This window comes from Rhinolophus ferrumequinum, chromosome 17, assembly GCF_004115265.2.
Source record: "Rhinolophus ferrumequinum isolate MPI-CBG mRhiFer1 chromosome 17, mRhiFer1_v1.p, whole genome shotgun sequence".
NCBI lineage: Eukaryota > Metazoa > Chordata > Mammalia > Chiroptera > Rhinolophidae > Rhinolophus > Rhinolophus ferrumequinum.
The window spans coordinates 35,829,031-35,850,515 of record NC_046300.1 but is presented as its reverse complement, the minus strand read 5'-3'; the positions used below and the strand labels follow the sequence as shown (position 1 = coordinate 35,850,515).

The window sequence follows — 21,485 nt, the reverse complement described above, 5'->3', positions numbered from 1 at the left end:
GGTAAAGCTGCAGGGCCCTGAGCTGGAAGTGAACCTAAGTCTCCCCTGACTCACTGTGCACCCCTAGGAAACCACCAGAAACAATGACTTTGAAACCAGAATTCTTATAATCACCAAAATTATCATATCAGTGGGCAGATAAATGAAGGCATTTTCAGAAATGAAAGATTCAGAAAGATCCCTTTTACCCTCATCTACCAGCCTCCTCCCCCCTTACCCTCTGGTAACCACTGAACTATTGTCTGTGCCTATGAGTTTTTGTTTCTTTGCTTGTCTTGTTCCTTTGTTGTTTTCAGTTTTATAGCCCACATATCAGTGAAATCATATAGTTCTCAACTTTTTCTTTCTGACTTATTTCGCTTAGCATAATAATCTCAAGTTCCATCCCTGTTGTTGCAAATGGCTCTATTTCATCTTTTCCTATGGCAGAATAGTATTCCATTGTGTATATATACCACATCTTCTTTATCCAATCATCGATCGAAGGACACTGGTTGTTTCCATGTCTTGGCCACAGTAAATAGAGCTGCAATGATCATCAGAGCATATATATCTTTACATATAAATGTTTTCAGATTTTTTTGGTAGATACGCAGGAGAGGGATTGCTAGGTCATATGGTAATTCTATTCTTAATTTTTTGAGGAACCTCCACACTACCTTCCATAGCGGCTGCAGGGTGACAGAAGGAGAACTGACTATGGGTGAACACAATGTGATATACAGATGATGTATTACAGAATTGTACACCTGAAACCTATGTAGTAACTATACTAATCATTGTCACCCCAATATACTTTTAAAAAAAAAGATTCAGAAATAAAGCTAAGAGAAACCATAAGGAAACTTAGGAAATAGAGAAAACAAAATGAAATGACAGAAATAATACCAGATATATCAACAATCACAATAAAGATGAGTTAAATCTCCCTATTAAATGATTTGCAGATTGAGTATAAAAACCAAATAAAAAAAAGAGATCTAGGTATATGCTGTCCATCAGAGATGAGTCTAAAAATTTAAAAGGAAATGTTAAAAAACAAAAGATGGACTAACATATACTAGCTAAATCTTAATAGAAAGAAAACATGTCAATGTTATTGAAAAATAAAATGGAATTCAAGGTAAAAAAACATTAAGGGACAAAGGTGACTATTTCATAATGCAAATGTATTACTTGGATAAAAAATATTTTCTAAAATGTAAATATTGGGACACCAAAATGCTTAAGCAAATTGAAAACATGAATTATTAAAATATGGGAAAACTACTCAATGGAAGGTTATGTAGCCAGTAAATATTATAGTCTACATAGAAACAAAAGAAAACCATGATGTGGTAAGTGCAAAATACAGAATATAAGATTGTGCACACTAAGAACTATGTACAACAGTAAATTCCAAATATGTATATGAATGAGACTAGAAGAACACACACAATGATATTAGTTGTGTTAGGGTGATAAAATATGATTTTCCTTGTTTTCCAAACTTGCTTGTAGTGTTGTTTTATAAAATGCTCTTTAATGCATATAAAGCAGAATATGTACAACAAAACAAATCTTGAGAAGCAAGGAGCTCTCATTTTCATAAAATGAAACAGATTAATAATTTCTGGATTTTCCCTCTAGTAGTCCAGAGAAATTTTCCCTCTCTAGTCCAGAGAAATTCTTGTAAGGATATTTACTGCATCGCTGTAATAGAGAAAATATGAAAATGACTTGAACACCATCAACAGAGAAACATGTAATTAATTAATTACAGACAGTACAGCCATGCCGTAGATTATATAGTAGTTAAAAGAATGAGACAGATTTATTTGAATGGGAATGAAAAGAACGTCAAGACACATTATTAAGTAAAAAAAAAAAAGTCAACAGAATAATTAGTGTGATTTCATATATTACACAAAAAAACTAAAAAAAGTAGCCATATAAAACTACACACACACACGGAAATAAAACCATAGATAATATGGGTTCCCTCTCGGTCAAGGAGTGAAATGGCAGGATGAAGAGACAGTGACTTCAGATTATTATTCTAGATATAGTCAAGTTATTTGAATGTTTTATGAGCATATATTCATGTACTAAGAGGAGAACTAAGGAGGGGGTAGGGAAGAAAATAGAGGGGAAAATAAATCATGCTCTAGGCAGCAAAACTTGGGTTCTATTTCCAGTTCAGCCACTTACTTGCTGTTTGATCTTATCCAGGTCGTTCAATCACATTTGGGCCTCAAATTTTATCATCAGTAAAAAGAAAATATGGACTATAATAATGATCCAGAAACTATAAACTCTAATGTGCTTCAGGAATGTGAAGGATTATTATCCTTCTCAAGGTGTAAGGCCTCTTTTATGGAATTATTGCCATTTCAACCCATCCCATATTACCTACTGAGAGCCCAGGCAGGCACCAGGTGTTCAATAAACATTAATAATGACTGGTGATTGCTGTTCGTTTTAGAATTTTAAAAGTTTATGTATCTATTATGGGCTGCTAATTTTGCCAAGTCTTCATTACTTTGTCCCAGATAGGGAAAAATAAAGAGTAAATAAGGTTGTCTTATTAGCCTAAACTTCATTTAGTATAATTCATTTAAAATATTTCATTTCCTTTCAAATATGAACAATTGTACTTCTTTAGATTAATAGAAGCTTGAACAATCAGCATGAAGATTATCTCGGTAAAAGGCTCCCACTAGTGGCCAATACTTTCTCTGTCATAAAATAAATAAAATAATTGAATGAAATGTACTCTTATAGAAAAGAATTTTCAGTACTTTTCTCCAGCAGAAACTGGACAAAGAGTCATTGCTGAATGGATCAAGTGGAAATTCCTCTATTTCCTTTGCAAGGCCCTTCCCAACCTGGTCCCATCTCACCCCTCAGGCCTTATCACTTGTCACCGTCTGTGGAGCCTTTGGCCACTTCAGACTGTTCTGCAGCTCCTCAGTATGACACTTCCACGCTTCTGGGTCTTGGCTTATACACTGTACTGCTTCCTCTATCTGGAATCCCCTTTTCTTCTAATTTTTTTTTTCTTGGTAAACTCCTGGTATCTTCAAGGTCAAGATCACATGCTGATCCTTCTGTAAAGCCTTCTCTGCATATTTATTACACATTTCTGTGGAATTTTTCAAGTCAGGTATGGCTCTGCACTTTCTCTCTTGCTCCATAGTGCAAGCCTTGATGCAAAAATCCCTTGTTATTCATCTTTGTTCCCCCCAGCACATCCAAGGTATCTAATAAAATGTTTAATGACTGAAAGTAGTGACAGAGCTTTGCATGTAATAAGCACTCCAATATTTGTTAAAGGAAGTAAGAATATTATTTAAATTGCTCCTTATACAAGAATTCCAATGAGAGGCATACTTGCAAAAAATTGCTTTTTCTTATCTCTGTTGAAGTAATTTTTCCACTCCAAGATCTGTTGACTGTGTAGAATATTCTCTGAATAACCTGGTTCCAAAAGGAAAACAAAACCAAATAAAAACATTAAAGGTATCTATTGCTTTACCAAAGGCCATCTTATGAATATACTTTGAATCAAGACAAGTTTTGGCTTTTTGATTATGTCAAATATTTCTAGCAAAAATTAACAATCTAGTTTAAAATTCTACATCCATATAGTTTGCATCTGACCTGATCACTCTAAGAAGAATAAAAATATATGCTCTGCCCACAAGTCCGCATTTTCCAGCTGCCTACATGTCACTTTCCTTGCTTACCTTTCATTTTATACAGTGATGACTGATCTGATTCAAGTAGTGCTTATTGGGCTGGATGCTTTGGGAAGGTAAATGAGGTGGGAAATATATGCTGGGTTGGCTTAACATTTAATAGGTCAGAAGAATGGCTGCCAACATGATATGAGTCAAGAGGGCATGATTCTAGTTATTATAGCCTTATTCATTGGAGTCTTGAAGACCTTTAGTCTTCCAGACTCTCTCTAGAAACTCAAATACATATGGAATAATTGATATCCCAAGTCCTTATTTGGGCATGAACAATTTTGTTGCTAGCTAATGTCTTAATGAGTTTAACAGATGTGAAATTATGGAGAAAGCCCTGAACAGGATGGGAGAGGAAGGAATAGTAACAAGTATGCCCGAGATTGAGGATGCGTGTGCTGTGCTGTAGGGAGAATTGAAAAAGGAAGAAAGGCTGCAATCCAGGAGGTAGGAGGCCACAGTGCATTCTTAACAAGTTTACCTGGGGTGCTTCCCATGCATTGAATTTCCTTTTGATCTTTCAGGTTTGCTTTTTGTTTTTCCTCCAAAAGGAAGCAGTGGTGGGAAGAACAATTTAAGCAGCTTTTTTGGTACTTGGTTTTGATTTTGATTGTCTAATAACATAGATATTAGACAATCTATGTCTTGGTGCCCTTGGTGGTTTTATCATGGAAGAAGTTAGAATCTTTAAAAAAGCTATTTTAGTGCAAGAAAACAAAAAAGGGGAGACGTTTGGACATATGTCCAAAGAGTAGTCCTAATGAGAGACCAAACCACCATTCTGCTTCTGGATTGTTTAGCAAACAGAGTGACTCTCAAAAAGAACAGGGAAAAACTAGCCTCAGGATGAAGATCCAGACTTCTGCTGCCCAGCATTCCTCAGCCTACCCCTGCTATCAGTGCTAACTCCTTCCGACCCTTCAGAATCTAGCTCAACTGCCAACTCCATAGGACGCCCCAGAACAGGGCTTGGGGTAGAACTCTGTCTTCTGTGTTCCTGCTGTCACCTAGGTCTCCTTCCGTCATCCTGCGGTTATATGCTTAACACTCATGATGTTCACCCCTGCCCATCATCACCTCCAAACTCTATGAAACCGGGTCGTTCTGACTTGCGTCCCAGGGCCTGACATGGTGCTCTGCATGTATCAGATGGTTAATAACTGCTTGGTAATTTTTTTAAAACTGAGGTATAACTGACATACAGTACTCATATATTAATTTTGGGTATACAACATAACAATTCAGTATTTGTATATATTGTGAAACGATCACCACAGTAAGTCTCCTTAACATCTGTCGCCATACACAGTTACAGAATTTTTTCCTTGTGATGAGAACTTTTAAGATTCATTCTTACCAACTTTCAAATATGCAATCCAGTATTAACTGTATTCGCTATGCTGTATATCCCATCCCCAGAACTTATTTATTGTATAACTGGTAGTTTGTACATTTTGACTCCCTTCACCCATTTCTCTCTCCCCCTCCATCGCCCGCCTTGCCTCACCAATCTCTGAGTTTGGTTTTTATTTTGTTTTTTACGATTCTACATATAAGTGAGATCATACAGTATTTGTCTTTCTCAGTCTGACTTATTTCACTCAGCATACTGCCCTCAAGGTTCATCAATGTTGTCTCAAATAGCAAGATTTCATTCTTTTTAATGGCTGCATAATGTTCCATTATATGGAGTTTTCTTTGTCCATTCGTCCACTGATAGGCACTTGTTTATCTTGGCTATTGTAAATAATGTTGCAATTAAAATGGGGTGCATATATCTTTTTGAGTTAGTGTTTTCATTTTCTTTGGGTAAATACTCAGAAGTGGAATCCGTAGATCATATGGTGGTGCTATTTTTAATTTTTTGAGCAATCGGCAAACTATGTTCTGTAGTGGTTATACCCGTTTACATTCCCACCAATAGTGCACAAGGGTTCCCTTGTCTCCACATCCTCACCAACACTTGTTATATCTTGTCTTTTAAATAATAGCCATTCTAACAGGTATAAGGTGATATCTCATTGTTGTTTTGATCTGCATTTCCCTGATGATTAGTGAAATTGAGCTTCTTTTCATGTATCTGTTGGCCATCTGTATATCTTCTTTGGAAAACTGCTTGATAAATTAATGAGGTTTGAAAGTTATGTAACAAAGATTTTTGTGTTACATTTGTGATAGAGACATACTTGTATAGGTTGCCTTCATAGATAGTTGAATAACTCTATTCAGTTTTGAATAACAGATGGTTGCCAACCCAAGGAAGGTCTCTAATTAGGATTTCACATATCGCAGTATTGTCGTGTATGATTTACAGATTGCATATAAAATATGCAAAAACATAAAACAGGAAGGGTAAATATATTCAAAATTATTGTGATAACTACTAATGTGGTAACATTTACTCTTTTTTTTTCCCTCCTGCACTTCGGTGTTTTATTATCACTTCCAAATCTCAGGTGTATATACAGGCGTAATATTTACTCTCAAGGAAGAAAACAAGACTGAATGAGGATGTGACTATGATCTGAATGGCTATCAGGCAGAAGAAGAAACTGACTTTTCTGTGTTGTACCAGAGGGCAGAACTGGAGCTACTGGATAAAAATGCCCTTATACTGAAGTGCTTCAGTATAAGGAGGAGTTTCCTAAAATTAGCTCTAGGAAGCACTGGGTTGTACGAAGATGGAAGGTTTCTTCTCACCACAATTATTTAGGTAGAAGTTGGCAGGATTCCTGCATTAGCCTGGGAGCTGGGACTACCTAGTGTCTAATTTCACTATTGGCCCCAATTACTCAGACTCTGAGGTGTTTCAGGGCAGGGAATGTGTCTTACTCAATACTATCTTCTTAGCACTAGCATGGCAGAAGTTCATCTAAAAAAGGTGTTTTACTGTGGAAATTTTACATATATATTTAAATATATATATACATATATATGTATATATATATGTAAAATTAAGAACATTAAGAATATCATTTATCATAGTTCCATGTCCTCACTCTCAAGTTAAAGTCAACATCAATACATATTATTACATCAAATTTTTCTTATTGAGCATTAGATTTTTGTCTTTATTTCTTGATTTTGAATATAAATTTATCTTAAAGTCTAAGTTTCCTATCTATCTAAATTTTATATTTATATATACTCAAATATTATATATTATGTATGGAAGTACTGTATTACACTTAAAATTATAAAACCTTAATTTGTATTTTTGCTTATTTCATTTTCTTGTTCATTTTTTGTTTTGGGCAGAATTTTTTAAGTCTGCAAATGTTATGACTGTTAAGCATTTCGTGTTTTAGCCTCTGCTAACCTTCGAATCAAATAATTAAAAAAAAAAAAGTACCTGTATTCCATTTTTCTATAGTCTAAATCTCCTTATTTAGTGGCTCCACTTCATCAGCACATTTACTGGTTTCCATGTTACTGATTCAGCATTTTAGCTTACCAAGATAGGGGCACCATCTAGTGGTGAGAGCATTTAGCTGCTGGTTCTACGTTCTATTCCCCCCCTAAGTTTGGCCTACCACTTTTAGGTAAACAAAAAAGAAATTAGGCACATTAAAAAATATACAGAGAACAAAATTTAAAAATTAATAATAACAATAATTGTTTACTTCCAGCGAGAGGAATGAATTTTGACCAAGGGAATCTCTAGTCAACTTGATAGACAATTTGAATAAGTCAGTTTCCTTTATTTTCCTTTGTTATCTATTGAATTAGAAACCTCTAATTCACAATTACAAGTCATCAGGAATGGAAGTAAGTGTTTAGTGGATCTGTCAGATAGTTTTTGACAAGTGGATCGAATGCAGACACAGAAATTACAGAGAGATCGATCGTTGTAGATGACTTGAATGCAAATGAACATACTCAAAGGCTGAAAGCGTGGCTCTTCTACTTGGCTGGGGGTGGTGAATGGACTCCTGATACACTCTGGTTAATATGGCTCTGAGAAGTATTTCTTCATGGTCTTCTGTAGAATTTGGACTTAAAAAAAATCTAATAAAAATCAGTTCTTTCTCTATCAAGGGGAAAAGTTCTCAAGGAGAAAGAGTTAAGCAGCTGTTAGTGATGAGCAGTCTCCACCCCAGGTTAGTCATCTCAGGAAATATTAGTACCTTGTCCTCAACAATGAAACTCCTGGCATTTCAGCCTGAAGTGATGGATTCAGGCCAATTAAGACACTGCATACATCACTAAGACACCATCTTAGCAAGCCACAGAAATATCTTTACTGCCAGCACTGATGTCATAAAGAAGTATTTTCATAATCTCATCACTGATTTTAAAAACTAATGTGAGCACCTCTTCCCTCAAAAGTCAGCATATGCCAGTTAGGATACGCAGAGCTTTTATTCACTGGCAATTTCTTTTCATGACATGAAAAACTGCAAACTCAAGGGCTACAATTTGCTGGTATTTCCAATTTTCATTTTCATTCAATATCAAGAGGTTTATTTCTCAACTGACAACTCTTCTCTGGAAATGAAGAATATGGAGTGATGTTAGGTGCAATTCCTTATTTGGGTAGTGATGTCCTATTTGCTGTATGCCTAGTTGGTGTTCTGTTTACCAGTCTAAAAACAGCTGATGAAATAATTAAACAAACAAAAAGTCTTTTTCTATAGCATAGGTTTTCAGTGATCAATAGAAAACAGAAGTTGCCCAATTTTTCATCATATATGTGCCACACATAAGCTAATATGCATTTGAGTCATACTCTGTTTCAGCAGTTTCTTCCAACAGTAAAGTGCAATAACTGAATAACTTCAGCATGCAAACAAAATATATTAATTGTTGTACATGTATGTCACTGACATTATGTAATATTCAATAGGGTAATAAGACAAATTAATTTTGCTTTTTCTGAGATATTTGTCATTAATTCTGAGGCTGATCTTTGTAAGTATATTGGAAATAGTGTGATCTTATCTGTTTGGCACAAGCAGGGTTTAGAATGATGCCTCTCTAATTTGTCACTTCTGTGCCTTTAACAACATAATTAACTTCATACTATAAATCTTATTTTGTATTTGTTCTAGAAAAACTCACCGTACTCTGAAGTACTGCAAAAGTTTGAATGACTTCATGCCATTATTTGACCAAATTTCCTAATAGAAAAGGCACTGGGAGAGCAGATAACCAGTCCAAAAAAATTCTGTTTCCAGATATTCACTGTGATACTTTTTATTTGCACTTTTCTTTTTTTGGATGGTAGTATGAGATTATCACAACAGCTGATACACTTACCTCAGTACATAACACATTCACATTCTATATTTGGATCTTGTTTACTACTTAAGTTATGACGCTATTTTGAGCTGCTCTGTTATCATTATTTCATTACAAGTATTTTATATTTAATGATTACCTCTGAGTAATGGATTCATTTTTGTGAACTTGGGCTAAAGCAGCATCATACTAATAAAGTATAAATTAAAAAAATGTAAATAATATGCAAATTCCATGAAAATATGTCTGCAAAGATAATTAACTGTATCCTATTAATTGACCAATGTAGCTCTTTCTGGTCAACAATTAACATAACAGAATTTCTTGGAAAACGTGAATTATATGTGAATAAAACTATTTTGTGGCTTTTCACTCTGACATCATAAAAGTTCCTGGGGACCACTTGCTAGATGACCACAGACCATCATTTAAATACCAAACTAGAAAGTGTAAAGAAAGAAAGTGTATCTTTATTTTACAATCTTGTTCTTTAACATCTTTTCTAAGAATAAATTTCAATAAAATGTTCCTCTAGAGAGAGAGCATTTTCTGAATTGGTAGAAGGTTGGACTAGAGTCTCTCTAAGATTTTACCCAACTCTTAAGATTCTAAATTATGCTATTACTATGCCCTGAGTTTATAAACAGTCAACAATCAGAACCCCCAAATTCTCTTTGGGATTGAAGGCAGAGTTAATGTGTAGAATTCTTAAACATGAATACTTTCACTTATTCACTCAATAAATATTTACTGTGTATCTATTATGTACTAGGCACTATTCTAGGTATTGGAGATACAACCGTGAAAAATATCGACAAAGTCCCTGCTCTCATGGAATTTATATTATAGAGAAGGAAATGGACAATAAGCTAACAAAAATGTTAAGTATCAGATGGTATAAGTCCTAAGAAGAAAAATGAAACAGAACAAAGGAATAGAGTGTAGGGGGAGGGGCAGCAGGAGAAGAAGGGTGAAGACGGCATGCGTCATCAGGGAAGGCCTCACTAATAAAGCAATAGTTGAGCATGCATCTGGATGAAGTGGGAGAGTGAGTCACGTAGAAATCTGCAGGAGTGTTCTAGGCAGAGGAAAGAGCAAGAACAATGTACCCAAGGCAGATGTTGCGTTTGGTCTGGTCCAGCAACACTGAGGAGGCCTTTGTGGCTGCAGCAGAGCGCAAGGGGCAGGATGGTAGGAGGTAAGATCCGAGAGCAGGGGATGTGAGGGGTGGGGGATTATGGAGAGTCTTGGCAAGAGCTTTGGCTTTTATTCCGAGTGAGATGCAAAACCACTGGAGGGTTGAGCAGAGGAGTGATATGATCTGACTTACATTTTCAAAGGATAACTCTACCTTGTGGAGACCAGGCTGAGGGTGTAAGCAGGGAGACCAGTTAGAAGTAATCCAAGTGAGAAACAAGGGTGACGGGCCTGGGTGATTGAGGTGGAGGTAATTTAGTATAGTCTTGTGGTTCACAGGCAATAATAACTTCTGAGACGGTCTTAGATGACATTGATACCTTCTGGCTCAAATAAAGTCTTATAAAGATTTATGAATACAGACAAACAAGCTAAAAGCAAAGAATGAAGTTCCTACAGGAGAAAATAAAAATGGTTGTATTCTGTAACTTGGTAGAACTCAATAAATCCATGGCCAAAAAAAGTACCCTAAGAATGAGAGGGTCTTCCTCAGAGGAGACTGACCTATGTCTGGGGGATCAGAGCCAGAGGTAAGGGCCATTGCTCTGGAGTGTGGCTGTGAATGTGGCTGTGCCTGGGCTCAGCTTTGGAATTCCTCCCAAGACAAGAGGCTGCAGTGTGCACTGCAGGCCTGTGTGCTCTCACTCCTCATTCATGCCTTGCCTGTGACTGATCCATTGAGGCTGTACATGAGAAACAGGGAATGACAAAGGACCTCACAAAACAGAGATTGTGATTATGTTAAATTCTTACACGATTTGTTTTCTGATGACACACAAACTATTTCTTACTATCATTTCTACTTCTAACTTTGAAGTACTACAGGCACATCTTTTTCTGGGAAAGGTTGTTGAAAATTCTTTCCAGTATTATTTGCAAATGCTACAGATCAACTGGGTATCAATCTTTATGACACAGCAAAAGATACACTTCCCAGGACCAGACAGAATGACTTTAATTTCCTCTTAAGCACTGGGTACATACACTCTAAGAAGGCAAACAGATGTAAATTAATCAATTCAACTTCATTGGACCTTCCTTCTACTTAAGATAATTATTACACCCCGTGTTACCTTTTGCATGAAGATGGGAAACCATGGCCACTAGATAGTGATAAAAGGGAGATTTCTGGAGTTATATTAAGAAAAAAGTGGACTCAGCCTACCGTGGTGATGTAGCGGGAGTGGAATTCTGGAGCGTCTTTCAGGAACGTGAGGCCAGGGTGTGTATCCACCACATCCTGAAAAAAAACAAAATCAAAACTAAACATACCAAGAAACCCACTAAAATACCAACAGAATTTTTTCCTTCCTGTGGAAAAAGTTGCCAGGTTGAGCAAACTTGCTATTGTAGAATACTGAATAATGCACTTAAAATTTAATTAGTACTTTATTAAATTCAAATTTTATCACAAGCATACTTATGTGTGCTCTTCAATATGCACAGTACATTTCAATAAAAAGTTGAAATTTTAATTTAGCTATTATTTGGTAATCTGTGAATCCAATGTACTGTAATTCTAACACATCAAGGAATGTCAGGGAAATTTATCCCACAATTCTTGGTAGGGGTTGCTAAGTGAAATTTTCACAGAAAAGATGATAGACATAAGCCAACTAGAACGATTTGTTCTTAACCTAGAGACATGGGAAATTTTGGGGAAAAAACCAGCCATGTAGCCAAGTAGTTTGAAATCTGTCTATGTTGTGTGAGCCAGCTAATGTCCATTGAAATAATTGTGTGGATAAATCTGTTCTTAATTTACAATTCTTTTTTATTTTAAAATCTAATATCTTGTTCTCATGGGAGACTATAAAAATATTAAAACCTTAAGTTCTAATTAGATTTTTAAAGCACTATGAATAAGCCTAGAGAACCTATTAGAGATAATTTAATAACCAGAGGCAACAGCAATGCTAACATAAATATAATCTATTAATCGGTTACTCGTCAATGGACAGACCTCAGTTATATCTCTGTTGGTTCTTCAGAGCAGGTATCTATACATCCCTACCAACACAATCTAAAACCAATGGACCTTTACCTTTTTATTTGGAAATAATTTCAGTCCTATAGAAAAGTTGCAAAAATATTGCAGAGAAATTGTCTCCCCAGCTTCCCATAATGGTAACAACTTACAAACCATAGTACAATTATCAAAACTAGGAAATGAACATTGATACAATACTAACTTACAAACCTTATTCAAATTTTACCAGTTTTCCCCCTAATGTCTTTTTCTTTTTCTGTTTCAGGTTCCTACAGTGCATTTAGAGTTCTTGTGTCTCATCGGTCTCTCCCAATTTGTGACAGTTTCTCAGTCTTTCCTTGTATTTCATGATTTTGACACTTAATGAGTCTGGTCAGTTATTCTGTAGAATGTCTCTCCATGTGGTTTTGTCTGATGTTCTTTCATTATTAAAGTTATATACTTTCAGCAGGTAGACCATAGAAGTGAGGTTGTATCCTTTTCAGTCATACAAGGAGTATGTGATGTCGATATGTCTTATATCTTGTGGTGTTAACTCTGAACACACTTGGTTGAAGTGTCTTCTGAGTTCGCCATCAAAAAATTATTATTTTCCCTTAATAATTGATAAATATAGTGGGGGAGACACCTAGAGACTCTGCCAATATCCTGTTTCTGCGCAAACTTTTGCCCACTGATTTTGACAGCCATTGGTGGAACTTGACTGTGACATTTATATTGTGGTGTTTACCTAATAGTGATTCTGTGTTTCTCTAATTCCTTCTACATTTATTAACTGTAATTCTTCTGTAATGAAGAGCTAGCTGTCCCCTCTCTCCCATGTATTTATTTGTTCAATTTATATCAGCATAGACTCATGAGTATTAATTTTATTTTATGGGTTATAATTCAATACTATCATTATTTATTTTTTTGCTCAAAATGATAATAGCTTTGGCCAATGGGAACTCTATCAGGTTGGCTCCTGGGTCTTCCTGACATGGCCATCCTTTTGTGAGTACTTCCATAATTTCTGGGGTCACAAGACGGTCCAGGTACATCTTACATTTTCCTTGCTCAAGCCCTGGAATCAACTTTTTCTCCAAATAGCCCTGGTTTCTTTTATTGTAGAATGGTATTTAGAAACCAAACCTCGGTGCCAGGTGTGCTCATTACTACTAGGGTGTTATTATTCCTGGGTCCTCTTAGCAGGCAGAACTAGGAATATGTGTATGTATACGAATCTACATAAACACACATATTTTTTTCTACAACTATCTCTACATATTAAAAACTATGCAATCATACAGATAGCTCTGATTTCAATCCAATACCCCAAGGTTCATCATCATAGCCTTCCCCATTTTCTTTGTAACTTGAACAGAATTGCCAACCCACAACCCATTGAGAAATAAAGTTACTAACTACAGTACAGTATTTAATTACAGTTCCTTTTGTCTTTAGTCATACAGTATCCAATTAAAATACTGTTTTCCAAGGTAAGTTAGGTTAGTGCTTTCCTTTTCTTACTTTGTCCTATTTAATGTGGCTATGTTATTCATGTGTGATACAGTTCAGTTCATTTGTTACTGTTTATATTCTATTTTAGGTTTCTTTCAATTTCTCTCAGCAGTGATTTGCTATTTTTAGTGTACAGATCTTGCCCATCTTTTGTCAGATTCATCTCTAAGTATTTAATATTTTGGGGTGGTATTATAAATGGTATTTAAAAAATACCATTTAATTTCCAAGTGTTTGTTTCTAGTATATAGAAATATTTTTGTATATTGAGCCCGTATCTCTAACCTTGCTAAACTCACTTTTTAAATACATCTTTAGCAATATCCCACAAACTTTGATATGTTGTGTTTTCATTTCATTCAGTATAATATACGTCCTGATTTTCTTTTTGATTTCCTCTCTTACACATGGGTTATTTAGAAGTGTTATTTAGTTATCAAATATCTAGGAATTTTTCACAGATCTGTTATTATTTCTAACTTAATCCCATTATAGTCAGAGAAGAAACTTAATGAGCTGAATATTTACAATTTATTGAGGTTTGTTATATGGGATTTGAATATGGTCTATCTTGGCAAATATTCTGTGTACGTGTTAAAAGAATGTGTATTTTGCTGTTGTCAGGTAAAGTGTAACATAAAATCAATTAGGTAATGGTGCTTGATAGTGTTGTTCAAGTGTTCTACATCCTTATTTAATTTTTCTCTACTTATTCATTATTGACAGCAGTACATGGAAATCTACAACTAGAATTGTGAATTTATCTTTGTTCTAAATCTGTTCTATCAGATTTTGCTTTATGCATTTTGAAGGTATGTTATTAGGTTCATAAACATTCATAATTGTTATATCCTGAATTGATCCTTTCATTATTCCCTAGCAATATTTTATGCTATAAAAACTATTTTGTCTGATATTAATAAAGCTACCCAGCTTTCTTTTCTTTTTGTGGTTAAAAAAAAACACATAAAATTCCAAATGTACAACAATTTCCAAATGTACAGTACAATACCGTCAACCACTTGCACGTTGTTGTGAAACAGATTCCCAGATCCCAGCTCCCCAATCCTGCACGAATGAAAATTCTACACTTACCAAACAGCCCCCCACCCCACCCCAGCCCAGCCCAATCTCTGGCAACCACCATTTTTCTTTCTATCTCTATGAGTTTGGCTACTTTAGATACCTCATATAAGTGGAATCATACAGTATTTGTCTTTTTGTGACTGGCTTATTTCACTTAGCATACGGTCCTCAAGGTTTATCCATGTTGTTGCATGTGATAGAATTTCCTTTTTTTAAAAAAAAAGGCTAAATAATTTTCCATTGTATGTATATACCATATTTTCTTTATCCATTCATCTGCTGATAGATATTTAGGTTGTTTTCACCTCTTAGGTATTGTGAATAATGCTGCAATGAACATGGCAATGCAAATATCTCTTTGAAATTCTGTTTTCAATTCTTTTGAATATACGCTCAGAAGTGGTTCCATTTTTAATTTTTTTGAGAACACTCCATACTATTTTCCATAGTGGCTGTACCATTTTACATTCCCACCAACTGTGCATAAGTGATCCAATTTCTCCACATCCTCACCAATACTTGTTTCCTGTTTTGTTTTGTTTTGTTTAATAATAGGCATCCTAATAGGTGTGAGGTGATACCTCATTGTGGTTTTGATTTGCATTCCTCTGCTTATTTAGTGATGTTAAACATCTTTTCATATGCTTGTTAGACATTTTATCTTCTTTGGAGAAATGTCTTTTCAAGTCCTTCGCCCATTTTAAAATCAAGTTATTTGCCTTTAACCTGCATCATCAAGAAAAAAGGAGAGGACTCAAATAAAATCAGAAATGAAAGAGGAGAAGTAACAATTGACACTACAGAGATACAAAGGATTATATACAAACAATTATATGCGAACAAATTGGGCAATCAGTAAGAAATGGATAAATTCCTAGAAACACACAATCTTCCAAGACTGAATCAAAAAGAAACAGAAAATCTGATCAGAGTGATTACTACAAATGAAATCAAATCAGTAATCAAAACATTCTCAACAGACAAAAGTCCTGGACTGGATGGCTTCACAGATAAATTTTATCAAACATTCAAAGAAGAATTAAAACCCATCCTTCTCAAACTATTCCAAAAATTCAAGAGTAGAGAAAGCTACCAAGCTCATTTTACAAGGCCATCATTACCCTGATTCCAAAACCAGAGACATTAACATAGATGCAAAAATACTCAACAAAATATTAGCAAACCAAATTCAGCAATACATTAAAAAGATCACAATCAATGATCAATTGGGATTTATTCCTGAGATGTAAGACTGGTTCAATATCTGCAAATCAATTAACGTGAAACACCACATAAAATGAAAGATAAAAATCAAAGGAGCATATCAGTAAATGCAGAAAAAGAATTTGACAAAATCCAGCACTCATTCATAATTAAAACTCTCAGCAAAGTGGGAACAGAGGGAACATACCTTAACATAATAAAGGCCATATACAACAAACCCACAGCTAAAATTATACCCCATGGGGAAAAACTAAAAGCATTCTCCTTAAGATCATGAACATGACAAGGATGCCAACTTTCACTACTTTTGTTCAATATAGTACTGGAAGTTCTAAGCCACAGCAATCAGACAAGAAAAGAAATAAAAGGCATCCAAATTGGAAAGGAAGAAGTAAAACTGTCATTATTTGAAGATGACATGATACTATATATAGAGATCCCCAAAGATTCCACCAAAAAAAATTAGAATTGATAAATGAATTCAGTAAAGTAGCAGGATACAAAATTAATACTCAGAAATCATTTTTACATAATGAAATATCAGAAAGAGAAATTAAGAAAACAATCCCATTTACAATTACATCAAAAAACCCCCAAAGTACCTAGGAATAAATTTAATCAAGGAGGGAAAAGACCTGTACTCAGAAAACTATAAAGCACTGAAAAACAAGAAGATACAAATAAATGGAAGCATATACCATGGTCATGGATAGGAAGAATTAACATCCTTAAAATGTCCATACTACCCAGAGCATCTATGGATTCAATGCAACTCCTATCAAAATGCCAATAGCATTTTTTACAGAAATAGAACAAATAATCTTAAAATTTATATGGAACCACAAAAGACCCTGAATAGCACAATCTTCACAAAAAAGAAAAGAACAAAATTAGATGTATCACAATACCTAATATCAAACTATACTACAAAAGCTATAGTAATCAAAACAGCATGGTACCGGCATAAAAAGAGACACATAGATCAATGGAACAGAATAGAGAGCCCAGGAATAAACCCACACCTATATGGTCATTTAATCTATGGCAAAGGAGACAAGAATATACAATGGGGTAAAGACAGCCTATTTAATAAATGGTGCTGGGAAAACTGGACGGATACATGCAAAAAATGAAACTGGACCACCTTCTTACTCCATATGTAAAAATAAATTCAAAATGGATTAAAGACTTAGATGTAAGATCTAAAACCATAAAACTAAAACATAGAAGAAAACATAGGGAGTAAACTCTCTGACACTGCTCTTAGTAAAATTTTTCTGATATAATCTTGGACAAGGGAAACACATGAAAAAAATAAACAAATGGGTACATCAAACTAAAAAGGTTTTGCACAGAAAAGGAAACCACTAACAAAATGAAAAGACAGCCTATTGAATGGGAGAAAATATTTGCCAATGATACATCTGGTAAGTGGTTAACATCCAAAATTTACAAAGAACTCAAACAACGCAACACCAAAAAAACAAACAATCCAATTAAGAAATGGGCAGAGCACCTGAATAGACATTTCTCCAAACAAAACAGAACTACCAAACAAAACAGAAACAGACTCATAGATACAGAGAACAAACTGAGGGTTGCCAGAGGGGAGGAGGGTTGGAGAAATGGGTGAAAAAGGTAATGGGATTAAGAAATACAAATTGGTAGTTACAGAAGAGTCAAGAGGATGTAAAGTACAGCACAGAGAATATAGTCAATAATATTGCAACAACTATGTATAATACCAGGTGGGCACCAGACTAATTAAGGGGATCACTGCATAAGTTACATATTAATAAATGTCTAACCACTATGCGTACACCTTAAACTTATATAAAATCATACTGAATGTCAACTGTAACTAAAAAAAATAAAAAAGCAAAATAAAAAATCAGGTTATTTACCAAACAGGAGAAGATATTTGCAAACACCACCTCTGATAAGAGGTTAATATCCAAAATAATTTATACAAATCAACAATAAAAAAACACACAATTCAATTAAAAAATGGGCAGACCCTGAACTGACACTTCTCCAAAGAAGACATACAAATGGCCAACAGATATATGAAAAGATGTTCAACTTCACTAGCTATCAGAGAAATGCAAATCAAAACCACAACGAGATACCACCCACCTGTTAGAATGACTATTATCAACAAGACAAGTAATAACAAGTGTCGGAGAGGTTGTGGAGAAAAAGGAACCCCCATACATTTCTGGTGGGCATGTAAATTGGTACAGCCACTATGGAAAAAGGTTCCCTCAAAAAATTAAGAATAGAGTTACCATATGACCCAGCAATCCCTCTTCTGGGTATCTACCCCCAAAACTTGAAAACATTTATTTGTAAAGATATATGTACCCCTATGTTCACTACAACACTGTTCACAGTGCCAACATATGGAAACAACCAGTGTCCTTTGATAGATAACTGGATAAAGAGGATGTAGTACATATACTATACGATGGAAACTCAGCCATAAAAAGAAATACTGCCATTTACAACAATATGGATGGATCTCGAGAATATCATGCTAAGCAAAATAAGTCAGATGGAAAAAGTCAAGCATCATATGATTTCACTCATACGTGGGATATAAAACTGAAAGCAACAAATGAACAAACAAGACAAAACAAATAAAAACTTATAGACACAGACAAAAGCATTGGGGTTACCAGGGAAAGGGGGTGGGGGGGTAGAAAAGGGTAAAGGGGGTCAAATATATGGTGATGGAAGGAGAACTGGTGGTGAACACATAATGCAATAGATAGATGATGTATTATAGAACTGTAAACGTGAAATCTATATAATTTTATTAACTAATGCCATCCCAATAAATTTAATAAAATAAAAAACTGTATGACTAAAAAATAAAATCAGGTTATTTGTTTTTTGTTGTTACTGAATCATAGGAGTTCTTTATATAAACTGGATATTAACTCCTTATTAGATATGTTTGCAAATATGTTTTCCATTCTGTACGCTGCCTTTCACTGTGTTTCCTTTGCTGTTCAGAAGTTTCTAAGTTTGATGTAGTCCCATTTGTCTAATTTTGCTTTTGTTGCCTATGCTTCTGGTACCATATCCATGAAACCACTGCCAAATCCAAAGTCATGAAGCTTTCCCCGATGTATTTCTTCTAGGTGTTTTATAGTTTCAGGTCTTACGTTTAAGTCTTTACCCATCTTGAGTTAATTTTTCTATATCGTTAAGACAAGGGTCTTATTTTTTTGCATGTGGATATCCAGTTTTCCCCCGTGTACTCCTGACATCCATGTTGAAGAGCATTTGAGCATATGGGCTCTCTATTCTGTTCCATTGGCCTATATGTCTGTCTTTATGCCAGTAACATACTGTTTTGTTGCTGTGGCTTTGTAGTATGTTTTTGAAGTCAGAAAGTTTGAGGCTTGCAGCTTTGTTCTCCTTTCTCAGGATTGTTTTGGCTATTCCAGGGCCTTTGAAATTCCATATGAATTCTACGATTGTTTTATCTGTTTCTGCAAAAAAATACCACTGGTATTTTAAAAAATTTTTATTGAGGTATAACTGATATACAAAAAATTGCACATATTTAATGTGTACAATTTGATGAGTTTTAACATATGCGTATACCCAGGAAATCATTACCACAATTAAGGTAATAAATATATCCAACTCCAAAGATTTCTCTGTGCTTTTTTTTTGTAAGAATACGTAACATAAGATCTACCTTTTAACAAAATTTTAACTGCATAATACAATATTATTAAATATAGGCACTACTGTATAGCAGATCTCTAAAACTTATTTATTGTACATAACTGGAATTTTATACCCATTGAACAACGTCTCCACAATTCCACTTATATCTAAAACAGTCAAACTCATAGAAGCAGAGAATAGAATTGGTGGTTGCCGGAGGCTTGGGGAAGGGGACCATAGGGATTTTGATGGAGACTGCACTGATATGCAGACTGCTCTGGGAAGTATGGGAATTTACATCTTCCAACCTATTTATTGTTTTCCATTTATTTGTAAGAGCTTTCTTTTGATTACTGTTAGCATGGTATATCTTTTTCTCTCCTTTTACTTTGAACCTACTTGTGTCTTTATAATTAAAGTACACTTCTTTCAGGCAGCATATCTTTGGGTCTTGCTTTTTTGTCTAATGCTTTGCCTTTTGGGAGTATTCATACTACTTATATTTAATGTGAATATTGGTATGGTTAGGTTTACCTATCATCTTGCTATCTGTCCAATCATTCTTTATTCCTTTCTTTCCCCCTTCCTTTTCTGCTTTTGGCTTAAATGAGTTTTGTTTTGTTTTTAATGATTCTTTTATTTTATTTCTTTTTTTGGATTATTAGCTATAACTCCGTTATTTTAGTGGTTGCATCAGAAGTTAAAGCATACATGTTTAACTTACTACAAGCTACTTTCAAGTGATGTTATACTACTTCATGATTAAATGTGAACCAAAAAATAGTACGGTACTTCTATTTCTCTTCTCCCAGCCTTTATGCTATTGCTGTCAAATTGTACCTAAACATGTTATAAACACAATACATTACTGGTAGTTTTGTTTAAGGAGTTGTCTTCTAAAAAAATTTGAATGAAAAATAATCACATACATTTATCCATGTAATTACCATTTCTGGAGCTCTTCATTCCTTTGCATAGATTTGTATTTCCATCTGGTATTATTTTCTTCCTTGCCTAAACAAAAAAACATTTCTTGTAGTGCATTTCTGCTGGTGATGATTTCTTTCAGCTTTTGTGTCCAAAAAAAGAGTTTTAATTCACCTTCATTTTTGAAAGATATTTTCACTGGGTATAGTATTCTAGGTTGAGAGTTCTTTTCTTTCAGTACTTTAAACACGTTGTTCCACTGTCTTCTGGCTTGGACTGTTTCCAACATGAAATCTGCTGTCCTCTTTATCTTTGTTCCACTCTATGAAATGTGACTATTTTCTCTGGCTGCTTTTCAAACTTTCTGTTTATTATCGGTTTAGAGCCATTTCATTTTGATGTGCCTTAGTATAGTTTTGTGTTTCCTGTGCTTGAGCTTATGGAGCATCTTGGGTTTGTGAGTTTATAGTTTTTATCAAATAGAAAAATTTGGGCCATTATCTCTTCAAATATTTTTCCTGTTCCCCTGCAATGCAAATGCAGCACGAACTATCCAGACTTAGTGCAGATTTCACAGGTTAAGGGTGCAGTCCTCCACAGGACTCCTCTCACATCCGACACCAGTTGTTATTATGAAGTTCCCAGGCCACCTATGCTTCTGACCACTGGCTATAAATCTTGGGTTTTCCACTATCCCTTCAACTTGAACAACGTGCCCAAATGACATACAGAACTGAAGAAAGTAATTATAATTACTATTCTATGATGAAGGATATACAACTCAGGACCAGCCAACTAGGTCCACATAGGGCAACGTCTGGGAAGGTTCCAAATGTGGAGCTTCTGTGTCCTCAGGACATAGTCATCCTCACAGCACATAACTGTGTGTCACTAACCAGGGAAGT

General features: G+C 34.9%; 1 protein-coding gene across 3 annotated transcripts in view; it reads right to left on the bottom strand.

Annotated features, from left to right (window-relative positions):
* Window positions 1-21,485, bottom strand: part of PPP2R3A (protein phosphatase 2 regulatory subunit B''alpha) — a 147,826-nt gene that overhangs the window by 55,842 nt on the left and 70,499 nt on the right. For all 3 annotated transcript variants that reach the window (XM_033132840.1, XM_033132839.1, XM_033132841.1), the window contains 2 exons: window positions 11,335-11,409; window positions 3,373-3,459 (listed from right to left, as the gene is read on the bottom strand). In XM_033132840.1, the coding sequence (XP_032988731.1) occupies window positions 3,373-3,459; window positions 11,335-11,409 (162 nt within the window). The remainder of the gene's footprint in view (window positions 1-3,372; window positions 3,460-11,334; window positions 11,410-21,485) is intronic.